Source organism: Schistocerca piceifrons, chromosome 4 (genome assembly GCF_021461385.2).
Source record: "Schistocerca piceifrons isolate TAMUIC-IGC-003096 chromosome 4, iqSchPice1.1, whole genome shotgun sequence".
NCBI lineage: Eukaryota > Metazoa > Arthropoda > Insecta > Orthoptera > Acrididae > Schistocerca > Schistocerca piceifrons.
In genome coordinates, this window is record NC_060141.1 from 630,242,388 (window position 1) to 630,257,005 (window position 14,618).

At 40.0% G+C, this 14,618-nt stretch overlaps 1 protein-coding gene across 4 annotated transcripts in view; it reads right to left on the reverse strand.

The window, feature by feature from the left end:
* Positions 1-14,618, reverse strand: part of LOC124794738 (RUN and FYVE domain-containing protein 2) — a 155,570-nt gene that overhangs the window by 65,320 nt on the left and 75,632 nt on the right. For all 4 annotated transcript variants that reach the window (XM_047258341.1, XM_047258343.1, XM_047258344.1 and 1 more), the window contains one exon: positions 1,847-1,987. In XM_047258341.1, the coding sequence (XP_047114297.1) occupies positions 1,847-1,987 (141 nt within the window). The remainder of the gene's footprint in view (positions 1-1,846; positions 1,988-14,618) is intronic.

Sequence of the window (14,618 nt, forward strand, 5' to 3'; positions counted from 1 at the left end):
ATAATAATAATAATAGTAATAATAGTATACAACTACATCTAAAGTCATGAATCTCACAGCAAAAAAGGAAAGTGCCTCTTTCAAAGAAACATCTCCCAAATTTCTTATAGAATTAATGAGCATCAAAACACAGACAACTTTAACAACACACAGTGTACCTGATACGAGTAAACTTGAAATTCAAGGAAGAAGATATGCTGTAACACTTGAAAAATTTGTATCTACTGTATCTACATACAGGGTGAGGCAGCTAAGTCATAACACCCCTTTTATCTCCCCAACCGTAATATATATACAAAGATGCTGTTTGGACAGTGAATTGCAGGGACAGGGGCTACCTGAATACATCACATTTCATGTTTGTGCTATTTTTTATTATAGATATATGAGGCCATCTTTGGTTTTTTTTAATGGAACCCTAAGTTAAATTTTAGAGTAACATGATGGGCTTAAAAAGATGGTTTCAGATATATGTATATCATAATATTTAGGCGAATAGTTTTTGAGACACAGGTATGTTCTCATATCATGTTCGTCCTTCGAAGCGGCCTTGTCCAATGCGACCTTTCCTGTTGATTACTGAGGAACTTAACAGGGAAGGCATTTTCCTGCTTCTCAATAACGCTGCAAGGTGACGCACGAGGTAATTGGAGAGAAGGGCATAAATGTGCTGCTGGGGTAATGAGACATCGCATTTCCGTCACAGTTTCTTGGAGCAGACATGTACACCAACGAAGAAAAGTTAGATATACTTCTAGTGTATGGTGAAAGCAGAAGAAATGCTGTTAGAGCAATAAAGCGATATGGAGAGATTTATCCTGATCGTGAGCGTCCTATGCGCAAGCTTCTTGCATGTATTTGCATGAAACTACTTGAACCATGATCATGGAATGCCATACAGAGGACAAGGTAGAAAACTACAACTGGCGAGGTACATGAAGAGGGCATTCTAACATTGGCGCATAACAACCCCACTGTTTCGTGGAATGTGGTAAAAGTCAGAGAAGTGTTCTATGCATATTGCACTGGCATAGATTTCACCCGTTTCACCTCTCATTGCATCAATAGCAAATATTTTCAAATAAAAAACAAATTCGTATGAAATAAATGTGACCAATAAGGGCCTCCTCATTTACATTTGTATTTCTGTTACTTAAAATGTATTAACATCTTGTAGTATTTTAATACTGTATGTTATCTACTATTTTGGTATCACAGTTGTTAAATAATTGAATAATATTTGCGTGACATCAGTAGTTAATTTTTGCACAAAATATCGCAGTATGTATTACTACTGTCGGGTAAATGGGCTTGTTTGTCTAAGAATGGACTCGTGACATTTACCATGTACTCTACACAACAGTCGCATTAGACAATGCCGCTTCGAAGGCCGAACACAATACAAGAACATATCTGTGCCTCAAAAACTATTCGCCTAAATATTATGATATACACATATTTGAAACCGTCTTTTTTAAGCCCATCACGTTACGCTAAAATTTAACATAGGCTACCAAAAAAAAAAAAAAAAAAAAAAAAAAAAAAAAAAAAAAAAAACGAAGATGGCCTCATATCTCTGTAATAAAAAATAGCACAAACATGAAATGTAATGTATTCAAGTGGCCCCTGTCCCTGCAATTCACTGTCCAAATGGCATCTTTTTATCTATAATGGTTGGGGACATAAGAGGGGTGTTATGACTTAGCTGCCTCACCCTGTATAATACGTACAGTAACTCCATGTTAATTATCTAATGCATCACAAAAATTTCAAATTTTGTAGCTATGTAGATGTTTACATCATTAAAATGATTAATGATCAGCAAATTCAGTTTATAAAATCTTACCTGCAACTTCTTATACATTTCCAGGTTAATAAGTTTAATATCATCCAGCTGCCTGCGTAGAGAAACTATAGTATCCTGCTTCTCATGTATATCTTTTTCTAGAAGCTTCATTGCAACTTCCATTTCAGCTTTCAAGCTTATCTGGAAAGATAAATACCAGCAATCATTGACCTAAATATCGAAGGAATTTTGGATATCCAATTGGGGGCCACTGGTAAATACAAGGACGCTGTTAATATGAAATGAATTAAGCCAGAGATGTTTTGCAACCTAATTAGAGCATCAGTAAGACTACATACCAAGTTGGAATGAGACAAGCAGATGAGCTGCTGAATTTGGGAGGAAAAAAAAGCCTTTGAAACACCTCAGTACTTCTGAAATCAATGGGCCACACCAGCAAAGATAAATGAATAGCAATCGTCCAAGAGTATGAACTTTGCACATTCCAGCAAGAGCGTGTGGTCTCCCATTTGGAAACTGCCCTCTTTGTCAAAACCACTGAACGAGCAAGTGACAATATAATCTACAGCAAACCACATTTCCAACTTCCAGAACAACAGTGGATAACAAATTCAGTACAAAGACAGAAACTGAACTGCACAAGCTGAAATCAGTGACTCAGCAGTATGACCTATATTCCCAGGCATTCACATGTCTTAAAGTGGAAAAAGTCTCAGACAACATCTGAAGTTGAAAGGCTGCAGGCTTCAGAGGGATGTTCTTGGAAAAACTCAAATACGAGGGCAGTTCAATAAGTAATGCAACACATTTTTTTTTCTGAAACAGGGGTTGTTTTATTCAGCATTGAAATACATCAGGTTATTCCCCAATCTTTTAGCTACACAACACTACTTTTCAATGTAATCTCCATTCAATGCTACGGCCTTACGCCACCTTGAAATGAGGGCCTGTATGCCTGCACGGTACCATTCCACTGGTCGATGTCGGAGCCAACGTCGTACTGCATCAATAACTTCTTCTTCATCCGCGTAGTGCCTCCCACGGATTGCGTCCTTCATTGGGCCAAACATATGGAAATCCAACGGTGCGAGATCGGGGCTGTAGGGTGCATGAGGAAGAACAGTCCACTGAAGTTTTGTGAGTTCCTCTTGGGTGCGAAGACTTGTGTGAGGTCTTGCGTTGTCATGAAGAAGGAGAAGTTCGTTCTGATTTTTGTGTCTACGAACACGCTGAAGTCGTTTCTTCAATTTCTGAAGAGTAGCACAAAACACTTCATAGTTGATCGTTTGACCATGGGGAAGGACATCGAACAGAATAACCCCTTCAGCGTCCCAGAAGACTGTAACAATGACTTTACCGGCTGAGGGTATGGCTTTAAACTTTTTCTTGGTAGGGAACTGGGTGTGGCGCCACTCCATTGATTGCCGTTTTGTTTCAGGTTCGAAGTGATGAACCCATGTTTCATCGCCTGTAACAATCTTTGACAAGAAATTGTCACCCTCAGCCACATGACGAGCAAGCAATTCCGCACAGATGGTTCTCCTTTGCTCTTTATGGTGTTCGGTTAGACAACGAGGGACCCAGCGGGAACAAACCTTTGAATATCCCAACTGGTAAACAATTGTGACAGCACTAACAACAGAGATGTCAAGTTGAGCACTGAGTTGTTTGGTGGTGATCCGTCGATCATCTCGAACGAGTGTGTTCGCACGCTCCGCCATTGCAGGAGTCACAGCTGTGCGCGGCCGGCCCGCACGCGGGAGATCAGACAGTCTTGCTTGGCCTTGCGGCGATGATGACACACGCTTTGCCCAACGACTCACCATGCTTTTGTCCACTGCCAGATCACCGTAGACATTCTGCAAGCGCCTATGAATATCTGAGATGCCCTGGTTTTCCGCCAAAAGAAACTCGATCACTGCCCGTTGTTTGCAACGCACATCCGTTACAGACGCCATTTTAACAGCTCCGTACAGCGTTGCCACCTGTCGGAAGTCAATGAAACTATACGAGATGAAGCGGGAATGTTGGAAAATATTCCACAAGAAATTTCCGGTTTTTTCAACCAAAATTGGCCGAGAAAAAAAATGTGTTGCATTACTTATTGAACTGCCCTCGTACTGTGGCCCTGTCACTATGGGCCTGCTCATTTGCTTCATTTCTCTGATGCATGTTGTAATAAAATATGCTGCCACCAATCTATACAATGATGTAGAGACAAGTCATCATCTAAAATTGTTTCCAAAACTCTCTATAAAAGTTTTTGACCAATTTACTTCAAATTTTTACATGATACTCTAATAAATGTTGGGACAGTCATAGGCAACATTTTTTAATTTATACTGCTTATAATGCAGGCTATATGAAAAGGACATGATGTTAGCAAAAATCTCGCGGCTTTCTTGACCAGTTTACTTTAAATTTTTACACAATATTCTAACAAAAATTCACAATATTATGAAAAAGGATAGATTGCTATTCACCATTAGTGGAGATGCTGAGTCACAGTCAGGCACAACAAAAAGACTACTAAACAAGTGAGCTTTTGGCCAAAAGGCCTTCTTCTACATTAGGCAACACACACATTCACACAAGTACAACTCACACACACATTACCACTGTCTCCATTGTTTGATTTTGACATAGGCTGTATTTTTTTTAACAACAATGTACATGTTTCTTGTTGAAACCAACTGTGGGAAACAAAATACTGTGCTATGCTGTGCTGTGAAAATGTGCAGTTTCATTTTCTTTCTCATATTCAGTTTTAACCACAATAGCTGGGCATTTAAATCATTACACAAATAGTTTCTCCCATACATATTCTTTTTCCTTATATATGAGGGTGGCTTGAAAAGTTCTCAGAATCACCAGGAGAGGTCACCGCTAGCGCAACAAACTGTTCACGTGATATTCATTGGACTGTTGCCTGTAAACACGTGCCACGTCCGTGCTCCTGGAAGAGAGCTGCGGCAGTGACATGGCTCTGTTGTTGTTCCCCTATAGTGACTTGCAAAGATAGAAAAAAATCTAGATTCGAACAGTGATTAAGTACTTTGTAAAGGAAAGTATGAAGGCAAAGGACATTCATGCCGATTGCCAGAATGCACTGGGGGACTGTGCTCTTTCATATTCAACTGTTGTCAAGTGGACAAATCAATTTAAGTTTAGTCAGGAGAGCTTAGATGAAGATCCGCACAGTGGTCAGCCAATATGCGTCACTACTCCAGAAATCATTGCAAAAGTGCACAAAATCGTCACAGAGGATCGCCGAATGAAAGTGTGTGAAATTGCTCATGCTTGCCAGATGTCATCTGGCAGGGTACACCACATTTTAACTGAAGAATCAGAAATGAAAAACTTATCTGCAAGATGGGTGCCACGATTCTTGACACGCACCTGCAAAAATGTTCCGTCGCCATGGCAAAATTATACGAACTAAGGTATGAAATGTTGCCACACCCGCCTTATTCACCTGATATGGTTCTGTCAGACTTCCACCTCTTCTCAAAACTGAAAATTTTTCTTGGTCGATGAAGGTTCAGTTCAAACGAAGAATTGGTGGTAGCCGGAGTTGAAAACTATTTTGTAGGCATGGAGGAAACTCGTTTCAAGATGGGATCAGGGCACTGGAACATCTTTGGACCACATGCATTACTCTACAATGAGACTACATTGAAAAATAAAAAAGTTTCAGTGATGTAAGTATTTTTTTATTTCATTCCAAGAACTTTTCAAACCACCCTCATATAATGTTAAACAAAAATTGTTTACACAACTATGTGCTGTTTTGTTTTCTTCCTCACAGTTACTTTTAACAGAAAACAGAAAAGTTGTAATTCTGGCTCATTGGCTTATGATTAAAATACTACTATGGAATGTGAATTGTCTCAGACTTTGTAATCCTACTCACTGCAGACAAAAACTATGTAAAATGTTATTATCCTCACAGATCCAGCTGCAGGAGAGGCCTCTCATACCCTGCGTAGTGTATATGAATGATCCCACCCAATTTACCCACTCTTTTGAAGATTATGTTGGCAGTAAAAAAAAAGAAAAAAAGGCTTGAGTCAGAGAGAGGGAGGAGGGAAGAGACTGACAGAGAGAGTGGAGGAAATGAACAATGAGAGGGAGAAGCAGGAAGACATACAGACAGAGCAGAGCAGGGAGAAGGAGGTGGAGAGAGAGAGAGAGAGAGAGAGAGAGAGAGAGAGAGAGAGAGAGAGAGAGAGAGAGAGAGAGAGAGAGAGAGAAAGAGAGAGATGGAGGGGGGGGGGGGGAAGGAAGTGATCGATCAAGGGAGGGGAAGGAGGAGGAGATGGACAAAGAAAGGAGGCAGATTAGAATATACAGGATGCCCATTTACCTTGACCAGTTTGACTTTTCTAAATGGCATCCTGTATTTTTTTATCTGGTAATTCATTTCCGCTTCTAAAGACCTATTCAAAAATGTATCACAGTGCAACATTCACTGAAACACAACGTTATTAATTACATAACACAACACTGACGTTGAGTCCGGTATCACAAACTCGTCCACTTGCTGGAGTTGTTAGAAAACAAACGAAAACCAAGTAAAAAAACAACACAAAATTGACTGACTCCCCTGTACCATTACCCAGGAGTATAACATTCAAAGGTGCTCAAAGTGGTGACCCTGGACACTGATAAACAGGTGCACTCATTGAATGAAAGAATTATTTACTGCTTCCAATGTTGCCTGCTGAAGAGAATTACGAGCAAGCATGATACTTTCTTTCATGTCCTCTGCAGTTGTTGGAATATCGTGATACACAATGTCTTTCATGCATCCCCAAAGAATTAATCTACAGGATTTAAATCAGGAGACCTAGCAGGCCAAGTAACTGTTCCTCCTTGACCAATCCATCTGGAAGGATACCTTCTGTTCAGAACACAACGTGCACGCGAGGCATTATATGCTGGACATCCATCATGTTGATACCACATAAGCATTCTGGTTCTTAGCGGCAGGAAGAGGAGGAAGAATTCATCTGAGGAAGTTGGCTTATGCTGTGCTGTTTAGACTACCATTTATGAAATAAGGACCAATAACTGTAGTACGAAGCACCCCACACCAGACGTTAACTCTCCACTGACACTGATGTTCCACCTGTCTAAGCCATCGTGGGTTGTTGCTGGACCAATAATGCATGTTCCCTGTATTTACCTGTCCTTTGTTTGAGAAGGAACATTCATTGGTAAATAGAACATTGGAGAAGATGTTCAAGTTGGTGAGGATTGTGCCCACTGACGGAACTGTACACAATTCTGGAAATCATTCCCATGCAATTCTTGATGTAGGTGTACATGGTAATGATGGAACCAGTGATGTGTAAGAATACGATGTACACTGATTTTAGGAATGCCAATCTCATGTTCAAGCTGTCGTGTGCTCACATTTGGATTTATGGCAATGGAAGCGAGAACAGTAACATCGGCAGCTTCGTCTGTGCGAGTGCTACGACGATTGCACTGTCGTGGGTTGAAACTTTCCGTTTCCTGAAGCGTCGCAACCAGACAAGAAAACATCTGTTGGGAAGGTGGGTTCTGTCAGTATATCACTCTCTATACAGTTCCGCTACCTGTGTAGCATTTCGCCTACCTTCAAACAACAACAAAAAAAAAAGAAACATTTTGTCGATGCAGTTTCTAGGAAGGACAGTCTTTACTGTATCCCTACTGTACACAACAGTATTTAAATGGTGTAAACTACTGTACTAAATGTACCCGTACATAAGAGAACAGTATTGTAATTACTGTTCTGCTAACTTACATTCCTCATAGATGAGTAGCATTTCTACCTTCTCTTTACTGGTGTACAATCTACTCACGCAACTCTTCAACTGACGATGGTTGACGGAATGACAGGTGTGCATTCTACTTATGTTTACATTTGTCCTCTGTCAACGTCAGCATGTGGATGTGTTCCATTACTCCGAGTACCTGCACCAAGCCCTGGGAGCGTCACCGTCAATGTTGTGTTATGTAATTAATAACATTGTGTTTCAGTGAATGGTACACTGTGATAAATTTTTGAGTAAATCTTGGGAGAGGAAATGAAGTACCAAATAAACCCCTGTTCATCCAATTCCCATAAATATGTAGCAATTGCACAGCACTGCCAGTTTCATTAGTTTTCAATACGACCCAACTCATTGTACTGCTGAAATCAAGGAAAGACTCAGATATTCTATGAAGCTACAGACCAATGACATGCTGTCCCATGTAACTTACCTAAATGCTAATCCTAAAAAGAACAGCACTGGAAACAGAAGTGATCATCCCAGCAGAACAAGCTAGAGTCTAGCCCAGTTGTGACTGCAATGATGAAGTCCTCTTCTTAACTGCCTATTTGGAAACTAGCACTAAGAAAAAAGGGGAAAAATTGATATGCTGGTGTCTTACTTTATCTGTCCACAGCATACAATTGTGACTGAAGAGAGGTACTTTCTCAAAATTGATCGAGGCAGTTCCCTGCATTAAGATCACTCCTTATTGGGCAATATGATGACTAGCCGACAGTTCAGAGGTCGCTTCAACCACTTGCAGGGTAAATTTCACAAACTTCATCAAGATTCAGTCCTCTCTCTTACACTATTCAAAGTATATACTCATGACTTGCCACAAAATTCATGTTACAAATTTAGAAACGCCATAACATCCGTCTTGTGGATAAACAGATCAGATTGTCAGAGGCAGAAGAAATAATGATACAGGAGCAGTATGTATGCATTTCATAACGTGAATGCTGAAACCAAACCCAATGAAGTTGCAGCATTCCATCTGAGAAATGCAAATTACTGCCCACATATAATACTACGAGGTAATATACTGGAGTGCAACAATATACGAAAGTATCTTGAGGCCACTTTTTCTCCATCAGTCATCTGACTGGTTTAATGTGGCTTGTCACAACTCCCTCTACCGTACCAATCTTTTCATCTCGGAGTAGCACTTACATCAAATGTCCTCAATTATTTGTTAGATATATTCTCATCATGGTCTTTCTCTACAATTTTCATCTTCTACAGCACCTCCTATACCATGGAACGTATTCCATGACATGTTACCACACATTCTAACATCCCATCACTACTTCTTGTCAAAGTTTTCCACATATTTCTACCAACACCAATTCTGAGACCTTCGTCATTTATTATCTTAACAGTCAACCTAATTTCCAGCATCCTTCTATTGCACCACATCTCAAACACTTCAGTACTCTTCCTACGCCTCCCCTCTCCATCCATGATTCACTTCCATACAATACTGGGCCCCAGACACACATTCTTACAAATTTCTTCCTCAAATTAAAACTTACATTTGGTACTAGTAGACTTCTGTTGGCCAGATATGGTTTCTATGCCTGTGCTAATTTGATTTTTGACTTCCTTGCTTCATCCACCAAACATTAGTTTCATTCCAAAATTCAGTTACATCTCGTTACTTTCATATTTTTTCAATTATCTATAAGTCAGTACTCCATGCTGAGTAGACTGTTCATTTCATTCAACAAACCCTGTAATTCTTCTTCACCTTCACTGAGGGTAGGTATGTCATCAGCAGTCTTATCATTAATATTATCTCACCCTCAACTTTAATGTTACTCCTGAACCTAACCTTTATTTTCATCATTGATTCTTCCATTTACAGACTAAATAGTAGGGAAGACAGGCTGCATCACTGTCTTACATGATTTATGATCAGAGTACTTCGTTGTTGGTCTTCGTTCTTGTTGCTTCCTTCTTCTAAATACTGTGTATTACCCATCTTTCCCTATTCATTATGAAGTGCCTTGCTATAACTACCTCTCAGGTGCATTTACCTTTCCTAAAGCCGCACTAATGCCATCTAACAAATCCTCAATTTTCTTTTCCATTCTTCTGTATGTTATTCCTGTCATCAACTTTGATGCATGAGCTGATTGTATGACAGTTTTTGCACTTATCTGCTCTAGCTATCTTTGGGACTGGATGGATGAAATTTTTCTGAAAGTCAAATGGTATGTTTCCAGTTTCATTTATTGTGCACACTAACTTGAATAGACTTTTTGTTGCTACTTTCCTCAATGATTTCAGAAATTCTGAAGGAACGTTACCTTTGTCTTCCACTTTATTTGACTGCAAGTCTTCTAAAGTCTGTTCAGTTGTGTTAGCAGATCACCTACTAATTCGTGTCAACTCCCAATTCTTCTTTTATCACACCACAAGACCGTTCTTCTCCCTAGCAACGGCCTTCAATGTGCTCTATTGGTCTATTTACTCTCTCCTTTGCATTTAACACTGGAATTTCTCTCACACTTTTAACCTAGCTTTTAATTTCCCCTAACACTGCACTACTGATTTATTTCATTCATATGTGATTTACATTCCCATATTCTTATCTTTTCCTCAATATTTTTGTACTTTTTTCATTTGTGATCAATTGAAATATCCAAATATTTCCTCTGCTACCCCCCCCCCCCCCCCCCCCATGAACCACGGACCTTGGCGTTGGTGGGGAGGCTTGCGTGCCTCAACGAGACAGATAGCCGTACCGTAGGTGCAACCACAATGGAGGGGTATCTGTTGAGAGGCCAGACAAACGTGTGGTTCCTGAAGAGGGGCAGCAGCCGTTTCAGTAGTTGCAGGGGCAACAGTCTGGATGATTGACTGATCTGGCCTTGTAACACTAACCAAAATAGCCTTGCTGTTCTGGTACTGCGAACGGCTGAAAGCAAGGGGAAACTACAGCCGTAATTTTTTCCGAGGGCATGCAGCTTTAATGTATGATTAAAGGATGATGGCGTCCTCTTGGGTAAAATATTCCGGAGGTAAAATAGTCCCCCATTCGGATCTCCGGGCGGGGACTACTCAGGAGGACGTTGTTATCAGGAGAAAGAAAACTGGCGTTCTACGGACCGGAGCGTGGAATGTCAGATCCCTTAAGCGGGTAGGTAGGTTAGAAAATTTAAAAAGGGAAATGGATAGGTTAAAGTTAGATATAGTGGGAATTAGTGACGTTCGGTGGCAGGAGGAACAAGACTTTCGGTCAGGTGAATACAGGGTTACAAATACAAAATCAAATAGGGGTAATGCAGGAGTAGGTTTAATAATAAATAAAAAAATAGGAGTGCAGGTAAGCTACTACAGACAGCATAGTGAACGCATTTTTGTAGCCAAGATAGACACGAAGCCCACGCCTACTACAGTAGTACAAGTTTATATGCCAACTAGCTCTGCAGATGACGAAGAAATTGATGAAATGTATGACGAGATAAAAGAAATTATTCAAATAGTGAAGGGAGACGAAAATTTAATAGTCATGGGTGACTGGAATTCAAGCGTAGGAAAAGGGAGAGAAGGAAACATAGTAGGTGAATATAGATTGGGGCTAAGAAATGAAAGAGGAAGCCGTCTGGTAGAATTTTGCGCAGAGCATAACTTAATCATAGCTAACACTTGGTTTAAGAATCATGAAAGAAGGTTGTATACATGGAAGAACCCTGGAGATACTAAAAGATATCAGATAGATTATATAATGGTAAGACAGAGATTTAGGAACCAGGTTTTAAATTGTAAGACATTTCCAGGGGCAGATGTGGACTCTGACCACAATCTATTGGTTATGAACAGTAGATTAAAACTGAAGAAACTGCAAAAAGGTGGGAATTTAAGGAGATGGGACTTGGATAAACTGACTAAACCAGAGGTTGTACAGAGTTTCATGGAGAGCATAAGGGAACAACTGACAGGAATGGAGGAAAGAAATACAGTAGAAGAAGAATGGGTAACTTTGAGGGATGAAATAGTGAAGGCAGCAGAGGATCAAATAGGTAAAAAGACAAGGGCTAGTAGAAACCCTTGGTAACAGAAGAAATATTGAATTTAATTGATGAAAGGAGAAAATATAAAGATGCAGTAAATGAAGCAGGCAAAAAGGAATACTAACGTCTCAAAAATGAGATCGACAGGAAGTGCAAAATGGCTAAGCAGGGATGGCTAGAGGACAAATGTAAGGATATAGAGGCTTATCTCACTAGGGGTAAGATCGATACTGCCTACAGGAAAATTGAAGAGACCTTTGGAGAAAGGAGAACCACTTGCATGAATATCAAGAGCTTTGATGGAAACCCAGTTCTAAGCAAAGAAGGGAAAGCAGAAAGGTGGAACGAGTATATAGAGGGTCTATACAAGGGCGATATACTTGAGGACAATATTATGGAAATGGAAGAGGATGTAGATGAAAATGAAATGGGAGATATGATACTGTGTGAAGAGTTTGACAGAGCACTGAAAGACCTGAGTCGAAACAAGGCCCCTGGAGTAGACAACATCCCATTAGAACTACTGACAGCCTTGGGAGAGCCAGTCCTGACAAAACTCTACCATCTTGTGAGCAAGATGTATGAGACAGGCGAATTCAAGAAGAATATAATTATTCCAATCCCAAAGAAAGCAGGTGTTGACAGATGTGAAAATTACTGAACTATCAGTTTAATAAGTCACAGCTGCAAAATACTAACGCGAATTCTTTACAGACGAATGGAAAAACTGATAGAAGCCGACCTCGGGGAAGATCAGTTTGGATTCCGTAGAAATGTTGGAACACGTGAGGCAATACTGACCCTATGACTTATCTTAGAAGAAAGATTAAGGAAAGGCAAACCTACGTTTCTAGCATTTGTAGACTTAGAGAAAGCTTTTCACAATGTTGATTGGAATACTCTCTTTCAAATTCTGAAGGTGGCAGGGGTAAAATACAGGGAGCGAAAGTCTATTTACAATTTGTACAGAAACCAGATGGCAGTCATAAGAGTCGAGGGGTATGAAAGGGAAGCAGTGGTTGGGAAGGGAGTGAGACAGGGTAGTAGCCTATCCCCGATGTTATTCAATCTGTATATTGAGCAAGCAATAAAGGAAACAAAAGAAAAGTTCGGAGTAGGAATTAAAATCCATGGAGAAGAAATAAAAACTTTGAGGTTTCTCAATGATATTGTAGTTCTGTCAGAGACAGCAAAGGACTTGGAAGAGCAGTTGAACGGAATGGACAGTGTCTTGAAAGGAGGATATAAGATGAAGATCAACAAAAGCAAAACTAAGATAATGGAATGTAGTCGAATTAAGTTGGGTGATGCTTAGGGAATTAGATTAGGAAATGAGACATTTAAAGTAGTAAAGGAGTTTTGCTATTTGGGGAGCAAAATAACTGATGATGGTCGAAGTAGAGAGGATATAAAAAGTAGACTGGCCTTGGCAAGGAAAGCGTTTCTGCAGAAGAAAAATTTGTTAACATCGAGTGTAGATTTAAGTGTCAGGAAGTTGTTTCTGAAAGTATTTGTATGGAGTGTAGCCATGTATGGAAGTGAAACGTGGACGATAAATAGTTTAGACACGAAGAGAATAGAAGCTTTCGAAATGTGGTGCTACAGAAGAATGCTGAAGACTAGATGGGTAGACCACATAACTAATGAGGAGGTATTGAATAGAATTGGGGAGAAGAGGAGCTTGTGGCACAACTTGACTAGAAGAAGGGATCGGTTGGTAGGACATGTTCTGAGACATCGAGGGATCACCAATTTAGTATTGGAGGGCAGCGTGGAGGGTAAAAATCATAGAGGGAGACCAAGAGATGAATACACTATAAGCAGATTCAGAAGGATGTAGGCTGCAGTAGGTACTCGGAGATGAAGAAGCTTGCACAGGATAGGGTAGCATGGAGAGCTGCATCAAACTAGTCTCAGGACTGAAGACCACAACAACAACAACCCAAGACTTCCCTTCACTGCCCTCCTTGTGCCTAATTTGTCTGACCAGCTTCTATGACTGCCCCTTTTCAGAGATGACAATTCCTCTTCAACTGAACTGTCAACGGTGGTATTAATTGTAACAGTTTCTACAGTGTTATACAACTTTCCCATTTCTTTCCACACCAATTCTTCCAGATGGTTCTCTTAAGCTTTAGTGTGCTCTTAATCACTACTAAATTGTGCTTCTTGGTATGCCTTACAATCCAATGTCTGATTTTGGCATCTTTCTGTCCATGACTCTATCCAGCTGTTATCTTCCAGTGTCTCCAGGCATTTTCCAAGTAAAACTTCTCTTTTAATTTTTTAACAGTGTATTTGCTTTTACCAACTCAAGTTTATTGCAGATCTCAATTAGTCTTTCTCCTCTGTCATTCCTACTGCCAAGCTCAAATTCTCCCACAAACCAGTCTTCTAATGCTTCCCTACTACAGCAATCCAATTCTCCATGATTATCAGATTTGCATCTTCTTTACATACTGAATTACATATTCAATACCCTCATATACATTTTCTCCATCTTTGAATTCTGCGTACGTCGGCACGTATACTTGAATTATTGTTATTGTTGTTGAGGGTTTGCTGCCAATTCTCATAGGAATAATCCCACCACTGTGTCATTCAAAGTAATTCTCCCCCCTCCCCTCCCCCCCTCCCCTTAGTTACAAAGTTTTCTGCTGCTGTAGCTATTACCCTATTTTGTCTGAGCAGAAATCTGCATCTTCTCTCCATCTTACTTCACTCATCTCCACCATATGTAGCCTGGGTATTTGAACTTCCATTCTTTTATTTTTTCCAAACTTTTGATATCCCAAACACCAACTCATAGAATGTTACCCTCTCACTGGTTTTTCTTATGGTCACTTCCCCTTTGGCAGGGCCTTCCCAAAGATCTGAATGAAGGACTAATCCAGAATTTTTTCTAATGGAGAGATCATCAAGACACTTTTTTCAATTACAGACCCCATGTCCTGGAGATACAGATCATATGTCTTCAATATGTCT